The following is an 11,270-nucleotide window of genomic DNA, read 5'->3' on the forward strand; positions in this document are numbered from 1 at the left end:
CTAATAAGATGGGCTTACGGTCTGATCTTCTTGCAGGCATAACTTCCACATCCCCATTTTTAAAGATCTCTGCTACTAAGTATTAGCCACAGCTCTATCCAGCCTCTCATTTGTAAGGTCTCATTGTCATGTTTATTACTCCGTGTAAACTTATCCCCTTCCATCCCAAATAAAAAAGATTGTTGGTCTCTAGGACTTGTCTAAAGTCTTCCACTACCTTCTTAGATTGAGATACAATTTCATTGAAATCACCAATCACACACCAAGCTTGATCTATGGATGGCTTTAATAATGCCAACAGATTCCATGTCTCTTTCATTTTACTCAATTCAAGGTGACCATAGAGGCCTATGAGAAACCAATGAACATTTTTTCTTCATAAACTATTCTACTATGAATATGATGCTGAGAATAATTTACTATTTCAACAACCACTTCTATGTCCCACATCAAAGCCAGTCCCCCCGCTCCCCCTCTCCTACCCATTGGATCCACTACAAAACAACCATCAAAATACAATCTTCTTTTTATCCCATCAAATTTCTATGCATATAGTTTTGTCTAGATGAGAAAAACTACTTTGGGTTTATTATCTTTTACCAAAAGGAAAAAGTCTTAAACTAACTAGGGGTTCCTAAGCCCCCAACAGTTCCAACTTGAGGTTTTCATAATGATTGGCAGGCTGACTAGCAGCCTTCTCCATAGACACATTGGTTGGAATTCCTGATCAAAGTCATATTGTTTTCCTTTTTTCACAGGTCCTACCCCAGAACAAGCATACTTATCTATTTCAAAACTACGTTTACAACCATAACTCAGTAAGGAGATAACATTGTTACGTTTACGACGAGCTCCTCTTCCAGTTTCCCTTCTCTTGAATTTATCTCGGACTTCCCATCAGCAGCAAAGAACGGCTATATTGAATAGTTGATCACATTAGATTGTTTGGGCCTTTCTTTGGGTAGCATGGTGGGCCTTCGATCCACACCCCCATCTCTTAGGCCCATGACCTCTTTACTTAACTCCTTTATCTGCCCTTGCTTATCTTCATGCCTATCATATTCTTTTTTAGATATTGGAGATTCAGTTTTCTTTTCACCCACCACCATCAACTCACTGGTTCCCTCCTAATTGAAATTAATATTTCTTTCATTTGAATCCCCATTTGCTCCTCAAATCCCGCACCTTCATATACGAATTTTGAAATCCTTTGATTCTCACCTTTTGTCTCTTTTCTTTTTGAACCAACCCCATTCTCTATGTCACCGGCCGGTATCGGAGTAGATTTTGTGTTTGACACTCCTTTCCGATTACCCCCTAATGAGACTCCTGATCACTCTCTCCAAGTTTTTCTTGTTCAACTCTAGATTCCGATAAAAAATTCTCCTTCGAGTAATATTATTAACACGGAGCCACGAGCCAAACTAGGATTTTCACCTTTGCTCTGCAATGTTATAAATCTTGTGCTGATACAACCCATCTCCCCATATACAAGTCTACTTCCTTGACAGTACCAATTGTCGCTCTGATTTGGTGCCCTATCTCACAACTCATGCACATCAGAGGGAGTTTATGCAATTGGATCCAAAAAACCTCATAATCAAAGCTCATCTTCTTTGGGGGTGTTAAGCCATCAAACGGTTTCAGAATGAAGAGAAAATTATCAAAAAGCCTAGGTTTCCCTTCCAAAACTTTGCATTTGTCTGCCTAGTTCTCAAACGTTATCCCAAATAAACGTGGGCTTATACCTTAGAAAGAAAAGAACTTGCCCAATTTCCAAATCTTGGTTATGGTTGATCGAACTACCTCCTTGTCAATCATATAGCCTGAGCACAACTTTCCTACCAAATTTTTTTCTCCTTTCTTCATCACCTCACCCAGATGCTCTGTTCCAATATCTATCACTGAATTTTCTTCCTCAAATAGGCATAATTGTGTCCACATTTAGTATTTAGAACACGTTATGCGTTCCAACTTGACTTGTTTAAAAAAAATTAAAAAAATAAAGGTTTTTTAATAAAAAATAATTCTGGTTTGAAATTTTGTGTGTTTTGCTAATTAAGCTTAATTGAGCTTTTAGAACACAAACATTATTAATAAAATAAAGGCTTTTACTATATATATATAAAAATATTTTAAAACAAATCCGGGTACAACCCGGAACCAAGACCCACCCGCGTGTCGGCCCGGGTCTGACTAGGACCAATCTGGCCCGGGTTTCAGTCTAGGTATACCCAAGTTCCCGGATCGAAACCTGAAAGAACACCCTACTTCCAAGTCCTCCATTTCTTGCCCCACTCAGTCTTGTAATCAGACTAGGGAACTCTTGCTCTCCTACTCTAGGAGTAAGCCGAGCCAAGACTATAATTTACTCGACATTTCCCTTCTTAAAGAAGAGCTAGAGGGGACTTCGAAATGATATTTTAGATCATTTTTGTGCAATTAAGTCTAATCTCCAATTATTAGTACCGCACCACGTTTTGGTTTCTCTACTTTCAATTTTGGCCGTCCATTTTACTTGATTCGTACCAACTAGCGCCAACATTTCCTTCTTTTTTTATTTATTTTTGGGATAAATTATAAATATCTTGTTTTCACGGTATAATTCCGCTCACACCGCTTTTTGTGAAAATCATTATCCCCTTAATCCGACGATCAACCACTGCTTACTCATGCCCCTATGAATTCTCACCGTTAGATCTTTTCACCCACAACCACCGTTGGATCAAATTACCAGCACTAATCTCACCATTCAATATTCACAAAATTGAATTTCAAAAGCTCGGGAGAGAGAGGGAGCAGAGACGAACAAAGCAAAAGTCCCTATACTCCTTCGTCTCTTCTTCTTCTTCTTCTTCTTCTTCATCCCCTCCATTACTTTCTCTTACAGTACCGAACTCTATGTATATGTGTGTTGTCTCTCGCTCTTTCAAATTTTTATATTTTTTCATTTCTTTTTGTATGTGAATAAAACCCTCTCGAATTCGGTCATTAGCTGCTGAACTTCGGCTTGAATCTTGAGCTGCAAAATCGTGCATTTGAGAATATCTTGGTGGCTCTCGAATTGGTTCTAGATCTGAAAGTCTCTGAATTTGAGGAATTTGGGCGATTGTCTTGAAGTAATCAGTGGATTGAGTTATTGAAGAAGAAAAGAGAATAATAGGAATTTTGATTGAGTTTTTTAGTTTTCGGTTTGATGGGGGAAGGTGAGGGAAGCGATTTCCCTCAGAAAAAGGCTCAATCGGAAGGTACGTCGGCCTCGGCGTCCACGGAGGCTCCGGCGGTTAAGAAGCTGGCAAGGCAGCTGGATTTCACAGCCTTCAGTGGTGGTGGGGGTTCGGGGAGTGTGGTCTTGCCGGAGCACCCGCAACCGCAATTGCAGCCGCAGCCTCAGACGCAGCCCCAGATGGTGGCGGCGACGGTGACAGTCGCATCGCAGACGCAACCGCATGTGATGGTGATGCCAGTGATGGCGCAACTGCCGCCACCTCACGCGGCTCATCCGCCATTGAGGGTTGTGTAAGTGTGTGCAATTCTGGTTTTCCAGGAGCGAAATTTGATTTTTTTTCTAATTTATTATTTGGGCAATTGTGATTGAGAAAATTGCGCGATTGGTTGGAAATATTTGGTTCTTTCTAAGAGTGAAATTTGGTTACTTGTGCTTGTGGTTTGTTGAGAATGAATTTGTTTGCTTTGGACGCTTTGTCTGAGGAAAAGTGATGTTCGTGTTATTGTGTTTGTCTGTTTCATTGAGAAAGTTGCTCATTTGCTTAAAAGATTTGCTTTTGGAGTGTGACGTTCGCTGTGTTTCTGATATTATGAGGCTTCCTATATACTGAAATTACAGTTGTTGCTCTATATCCAGCTCTAATTCTCATTAGGCTACTTTGTTGTTTTGTGGATCTTAAAGTTATTTATTTCCCATATTTATAGAATAGTGGGAGGATTAAATTCTTTCCAATGACATAAATAGTCCTTCTACACTAAAAATTGCCTGGCATGTAGACGCTTAAATTTAGCCCTTTTATACTTGAAATGGTGAGATCACGAGAAACTCTGCATTTTGTTTTCCACCCATTTACATATTGTAGTGTGCGGCAGTCTTTTTTTGCTTTCTTTATTCTCTTTGAGAATGTGTTAACTATTTCCTTTAAGCAGAAGTTCTACCCTTTTGATGTCTGTATGAATTCTCCAATATTTATAATGGTGTATTATCTTGCACCACATATGAGATTGAACTTCATGGCATTTTTGCCAGTTATAGTTTACCTTCTATATTTCTCATCTTGCTTTTGTATGAATTCTCCAATATTTATGGTGCTTTTATTTTTCCCAGAAAAGAAGGGATGGCTATCGAGACTGCTTTGTCCTTATAATAGTTTTTTGCTGGTGAAAGGATATACTCTGAGTTCTTATCTTAAATTTGGTTAATTTAGTGAAGACGCATTTGCACAATCTTGAAGCTCACAGAAGTAGTTGTCCACAAACACACATACTTTATCGATATGGCACGTACATATTCATATGAAAACTCAAGATTTTCTCTCTTAAATTTGGTATAACGCCCTATCATTTCTTCCTCCAGAAAACCGGAATCCCCAAAATCAAAACCAAGACCCAATTCTGATGTAAAGGATGGTACTCCAAAGAAGCAAAAACAGTGCAATTGCAAACACTCGCGATGCTTAAAGTTGTAAGTAGATGACCCATTTACACTCTCCTGATATTGAAAATTGTTAGGTTCTACTCTTGAATTATTCTGCTCATGCAAACATTATTCTGCTCACACACAAACATTGATTATTATACCATTTAATATAGTGCTGTGGTCCCACTACTTCATAATTTAATTCTAAGTTATGTAACTTGAGCTGACAACATTTTTCCTTAAGACTCATCGTGAACCAAAAAAGGAATAAAATGAATACACTTTTTAATCTTCTCTTTCTTGTTTTAACCAAGAAGTTACATATTACATGCAATCTTTGAGGTCATCAAGGGGTAAGTCCAGATTGTAGCTAGAATTTAGGTACTATCTAAGGAGTACACAGCGTTCTTGTAGAATTCTATGAGATTTACATGTTTCTTCTGTTTTATTTGTGCATGTCATGGTCGCGTGTATTTGCTTTGTAATTTTCTTTTCAGATTTTTAGCCTTCGATTAATAGAACAAGTTGATAGATAATGGTGCAAGGATGCGTTTGGGGTAGGCTGAAGGCATAAATGCTAGCAAATATAAGTGCAGCTTAGATATAAGATAGCTAATTAAAAATCATTAAATAAAAAATTGTTTGTATTGCACTATTATTACACGTATTATTGGGCTTATTTGAAGTTGGGTTTCCAAGACCGCAACCTAGGTCCAACTTATTCATCCGGAACTTGATCATTTGTTATAAATCTCAAACAGGCTTTATTCATTGCTTTGGTATTGCCACCTATATTGGTCATCCTAGCATTCAATGGGAATGTGGTCTTTCATATTGGATAAGAAAAGAAAAAAAAAAAAAAAAAAAAAAGATCTTAAGCATGCAAAAGTGTGCTCCATCTTCAATTTAACCAAGTGCATATACTCTTGCGGCACTTCAAGACTTTCCAACTATTGGGTTGGCCAACTTTCCTCTTTCACCGTTCTTTTTGTTGGACAAAATTTTAAAGTTTGTTTAGTTAATCAGCATTTGAAATGCTTTTTTCATAAAATGATGTGCTTATTTTGTATATATTGGAAAACAAAATGGAACATGCCCACGATTGTGCACATGTGTGCGTGTACAAGTACATATTTGTCCTTGTGAGTACGTGTGTGTGTGTGCACGCGCTCATACCCATGGAAAACAGTAAGGCCATACCTAAGCTTTTTGAAGCATCTGAATATATGAGGCTTGAATTCTATGCTTCTATTGGCTTAGAGCCAACTACATTGTGCCTCTTAAGTAATTTTTCTTCTTGTTATCATTTTGAGTTGTCTTACGACAACTTCATCTTTTATAGATTGTGTGTGATATAGTATTTTGTATTAGTGCTTTTTACCAATAGATTATTTGTGATATAGTATTTCTTATTAGTGCTTTTTACCAATGTGAATCTTGTTTTGTCAATGTCTTCGTGATCAGGTATTGTGAGTGTTTCGCATCCGGAATATACTGTGATGGATGCAACTGCGTAAATTGTTATAACAATGTTGAGAATGAAGCTGCTAGGCGAGAGGCTGTAGAAGCTACTTTAGAACGCAATCCAAATGCATTCAGGCCAAAAATTGCAAGCAGCCCACATGGATTGCGGGATAATAGGGTATGTCAATCTAAGAATGCAGCATTTTGTATTTTGTTTACCAAGTACCGGATAACCTGTGGTTGTATAGATGAAAAATGCAAGAAGTATAGTATTTAGCTATCTTTCTATTAACAGAGTTACCCAATGTTTCTAAGGGGCTCCATTTATCATGTGTCTAGACTAGTCATTGTGGCATCTTTGTTACTGTCAATGATGGATCTACTCCTACGATACCATCCTAAATATCTGCTGTTGTTCATATGGGATCTTTAGTGCTAAAACCTCTGCCATCAGGAATTCCTAGTATTTGCTAGCAGTTTGCGTGGTTTGTGCATGAGATGATAACTAGGGATTAGTAGATAGAGGATTGTTATTTTGTTACTTACTGCACTTTGGAATGATGTGGGTGTTTTTGGCTTCATATTCTTTTTTGGCTGTGTGTTTGTTTTGTTGCCTTTTCTGATTTACATGTAACTAGGATAATATTTTTTGCCATTATTAAAAGTATTGGACTAGAAAATGGAAAAATACATGTTCTCATCTAATAATTTGGAACGTTTACCTTGGTAATACACGGATATTAGTATACTCTATAAATTGTTCTTTTTTGTGGCCTTTTTTTTGGATTAGGGGGTGTGTGGGGGTATGGTCCTATGGAGACCCGATCCTTGCACATCCCTTATGAGAGAAGTGTACAAATATCATCAGGCTGGAAGGCCATTGGCATTCTCTTTGGCTTTTAATAAAAACATATGTTGTTTTGAAATATATGCAGGAGGAGGCCGGGGAAGTTTTAATATTGGGAAAGCACAACAAGGGATGCCATTGCAAAAAATCGGGATGCCTCAAAAAATACTGTGAGTGTTTCCAAGCCAACATTCTCTGCTCAGAAAATTGTAAATGCATAGACTGCAAGAATTTTGAGGGTAGTGAAGAGAGACAAGCTTTATTTCATGGAGATCAAGGCAACAATATGGCATATATTCAGCAGCTAGCAAATGCCGCCATAACTGGAGCTATTGGTTCCTCTGGCTATGCATCCCCTCCAATATCAAAGAAAAAAAAGGTTCAGGAGCTCTTCTTTGATTCAGCAGCTAAGGACCCGTCCATTTACCGGCATGGGCAATTTCCACAGGTGAACTTGATCTTGACATATTTGAGGAGGAAATTTTGAGTGGTTACTGGTTAAAAGTGGTGAATAGAAGTGAATATATTGCTATTAAAATCCAGGCTTCTGATAAATCACTTGACCATGTGTTTTATGGATATTCACAGTTGTGCTTTAGTTATAAAAATAAAGTTGCTGCAGTTATTAATGATCAACTATGCATTGGCAGGATATGGCTGCTTTTTTCTTAATGCGTGGATAAAAATTATGGAGTTTTTTTATTATGGAAAATTAACAAATAGTACTTGGGTTTAAAACTCTTCTAAAAAAAATTTACATAGGTTCCAAGGTTACCTTTTTAGTACTTTGGTCTTGGGTTTAGAAAATAAATGGTCTATCCATTAACAATTTGTCTGAAACCCTAATGGCAAAGTGCCACGTGGCACATGTCTAACAAAATGTCAAAAATAAAAATAAGGTCAAAGTAATTCAAAAAGTCAATGTTAGAAAAAAATTAAAACGCATGAAACTAAAACTAAATATAAAAATCTTCAAAAAAAAGCCTGCAAAACATAAAAACTAAAATAAAAAAAATGAAAAATAAAAAATAAAAAAACATGTAAGAACATTAAAAATATAAATGTAAAACAAAAATTAAAAAAGAAAAGGAAAGAAATAAATGAGACCTCCCCCATCTCCTCTGCCACTGATGGGGAGAGCCCCTGTGACATTTGAGGCTTGGGGAGACCGGGGGGGGGGGGGGGGGGGGGGGGGGGGGGGGGGGTGTGGGGGTGGTGGGAGGTGGGTTCCAACCCCTCATTGTTCTCATTGTGTAGGGGCTGGAAAGTAGGCAACCCTTGCACGGCAGAAAGAGGGTTGGGACCAGCCCCCATTGCGTGGGTGCTGGTATGTTCTCAGCGTGCGTGTGGACCAGATGGGATGACACCCTTTCTTAGATTTTTTTTTTTTTTTAATTTTCTGCATTTTAAAAACTATTTTTGTTTTATTTTTATATTTCATTAGACTGGTGCCTTGTCACATCAATAAACATGATGGCATAGCACTTTGCTGTTAGGGTTTTTTGCAGATAGCTAACCAAAAGACCGTTTTTAAAAAATCCCAGAATCTAAGCGTAAGGATTAGAAAATAAGTTTTGAAAACTGGATTTGTTAAATTGGTGTAAATTCTGGGACTATTTACTAATTCCCCCTTTTAATTACTTACTATCACTGAACTTCCTCTCATTTTGACTTCTAGGAACTACAGTCAGAATTTATGGTAACATATTTAAGTTCATGTTTCTATGTTTGCCAGGCAAACCATCTCAAAGCTTCTGCACCCTCCTCTTCCTTGTGTTCAGTCCCAGGTGCACGTGTTGGTGGAGCTGCGGCATTAGGCCCTTCAAAATTTACATATAGGTAAAAATTGTGGTCTTCTGCTAAATGTCATTAATCTGCTCAGTTACCTTGCTGACTTGTATGTAATTGGTGAAGGTCTCTCCTAGCAGACATTATCCAACCACAGGATGTGAAGGAGCTTTGCTCAGTTTTGATGGTACTATCAGCAGAAGCTGCCAGAGCAATTGCAGGTATGTCATGATTTGTGTATAAGTTCATATTACCAGCTAGGTATAGGTGCTTCTAGAGGTTTTATTTGACTCATTTACTGATGAATTATGTCCCAATTCTGGAACATTTGAGTATGATGAACATTTGATTAAATGTCCAGAGCAAAGAAGTGCAACAGAAAAGCGGGCAGATCAGATGGAAATTTCCCTGGCTTCCTCAACTCAAGAAAGGTTTCAAAGCCAGAGGGAACCTGATGTTGAGAAAGCCGTGGCTGATAATTGTTCAAGTGCTACCCAGGCGGATAAAATCTTGGCCGAAGATTCCAGTTCAGATGGTGCCGATGTGCCAAAAGGAAGGCCCATGTCTCCTGGAACTTTAGCATTGATGTGTGATGAACAAGATGCAATGTTCATGGCATCTACTTCACCTGATGGATTGATGGGCCATGGAAACACGTCTTCACTGTTGCCTTATGGACAAGGTATGACAGAGGTCTATGCAGAGCAGGAAAGGATTGTTCTGACAAAGCTTCGAGATTGTCTAAATAGGCTCATTACTTTTGGAGAAATAAAAGGCAAGTTAATCTCCCTCTAAATTTTGATAAATAGCTGAACTGTGAATGAAAAATAGGCACATCAATATTTTCAAATAAAATCTTTGTTTGAGACACGGCAAACTTCAACAACAGAGTCAAGAGAGACCTCAAAATAAAGTAATGGCATTTTATATATGTTATTAATGCTTAAAATTCAACACTAGCGGCTAAGTTATGGTTGACTGAACAAATAAACCAGTTTCGAGTCTGAAAATAGGAATCATTGGTTTTTCTTTTTGTTGGGGTGGGGTTGGGGATGGTTGCTTTCTTATGTTGTATTCAAAACTGAAAGATGGCTTCCTTGCAGTCGGAACGACAATCAGCCAGTTGTAAATTGTAAATTATACAAGCCTGAAACACCAGCCCCCTCACCCCAGTGAAATAATTATATTATTTGCATAGTCCCAAACATCTTACAAAATAATAATATTGAATAGAGCAGCAACAACGACGATGAGGACCAGAATTGTAATTATTTTGTTCTTTTGTATTGAGAACTATTGACATCCTCTTCCATGATACCTTACAGAGACGAACTGTTCGTCATTAGCCAGAAGTGAATTTGGGGATCATAGAGAAGTACCGAGTAATGGTACTGCCACTGCCAATGCCAATTCCAGAACTGAAGCAGGGAATCAACATGGTCCAGTTAGCAATGGTATTGCAAAAGCTGTAGTTCTACCTGCAGCCAAGACATCTCAGATGATCATTCCAGCAGTTGAGACCAATAGTAATGATCTCCTTCCAAAAGTTCCCTTCCTCCCCCAAAATGGTGATAGTAAACATAAGACTGAAAAAGAGATGTAAAAGAGTTATAGTACAGAAATTTGGTCCAAGGCATTCCCCTGCATCTCCATAATGCTACGCCATTGTTGGGTTTTCTTCAATGCAGTTTCAAGATGGTATTGGGCCTCATTTTTAGAGCTGATAGGGATCTAATTCATGTTTCTTTTTACTTTCTATTCTTTTCCTCTGCGCCATTGTTAATTTGTTATATTTCCAAGTTAGTTTCCAGCATCAACCCTAGTTTGAGCACAAAGTGGTGTAAAATGCTGAGCCTTGTAATTGCACAAGATGTCATTTAGATTATTAAAGCTAATGACAATCTAGCTTGTACTGTTAGGTGCTCGGAATTTTCTTAACTATTCGCATTTCTATAGAAACAAAGAGCAGTCTTATAATTTAACACGGAATGAGTTTCTTAGAATTTCAAGAATTATACGTTTGGTGTGTATTTGATATCTTGTAACCCAATTCAAGCAGGCACATTTTATTCTCTAGTGCAACAGTTTTTTATGCTTTATAAGTGACTACTGAAGGTCATCTCAGTATTGATATCGAAACTTGTGTTTTTCTTCAACTTATATTTTATGTGCAATATTAGTTTATTTATTTATCAAGCGGGTTTAAACTTATTTAGGAACTATTTAATTTTTGACAAAATAGATTGTTTGTTGTAAATACATGGAAGGTATTTGATGGATGACCATTAGAATTCTTCCATATTCATGTATCTCTTTGATTCATGTATTATGAATCTCTAAGTTCATGTATTCATTTAATATTATGTATCCTCCATGCTTATAAAAATATGTCTTGAGGAGCATTTGTAGTAGACTAAAAACAAGGAAGTTGAAGAGAAATAATATTTAGTTTCTGAATAACTAATTCTAGATATTGTGCTCTTTCAATTCTCTTGTTACTTTTTTTTAGTTTTACAACATGTT

At 37.4% G+C, this 11,270-nt stretch overlaps 1 protein-coding gene across 1 annotated transcript; it reads left to right on the top strand.

Annotated features, from left to right (window-relative positions):
* Positions 1-2,779: 2,779 nt before the first annotated feature.
* On the top strand, positions 2,780-10,729 carry LOC121251060 (protein tesmin/TSO1-like CXC 5). Its single transcript, XM_041150363.1, has 8 exons — positions 2,780-3,519; positions 4,586-4,693; positions 6,113-6,290; positions 7,048-7,407; positions 8,695-8,798; positions 8,874-8,968; positions 9,109-9,522; positions 10,073-10,729. Exons 1-8 carry the CDS (start codon positions 3,197-3,199, stop codon positions 10,348-10,350), a joined length of 1,860 nt encoding a protein of 619 aa, XP_041006297.1. The 5' UTR covers positions 2,780-3,196; the 3' UTR covers positions 10,351-10,729.
* Positions 10,730-11,270: the final 541 nt, after the last annotated feature.

The sequence above is a fragment of the Juglans microcarpa x Juglans regia genome, chromosome 2D (assembly GCF_004785595.1).
Source record: "Juglans microcarpa x Juglans regia isolate MS1-56 chromosome 2D, Jm3101_v1.0, whole genome shotgun sequence".
Lineage (NCBI taxonomy): Eukaryota > Viridiplantae > Streptophyta > Magnoliopsida > Fagales > Juglandaceae > Juglans > Juglans microcarpa x Juglans regia.

Excerpts from the sequence above, each read along its gene's own strand:
- LOC121251060 (XM_041150363.1), top strand. The coding sequence starts at position 3,197 with ATGGGGGAAGGTGAGGGAAGCGATTTCCCTCAGAAAAAGGCTCAATCG. Across the intron at positions 6,291-7,047 it reads ATGGATTGCGGGATAATAGG|GAGGAGGCCGGGGAAGTTTT; the intron begins GTATGTCAATCT and ends AAATATATGCAG. Across the intron at positions 8,969-9,108 it reads AGCTGCCAGAGCAATTGCAG|AGCAAAGAAGTGCAACAGAA; the intron begins GTATGTCATGAT and ends TTAAATGTCCAG.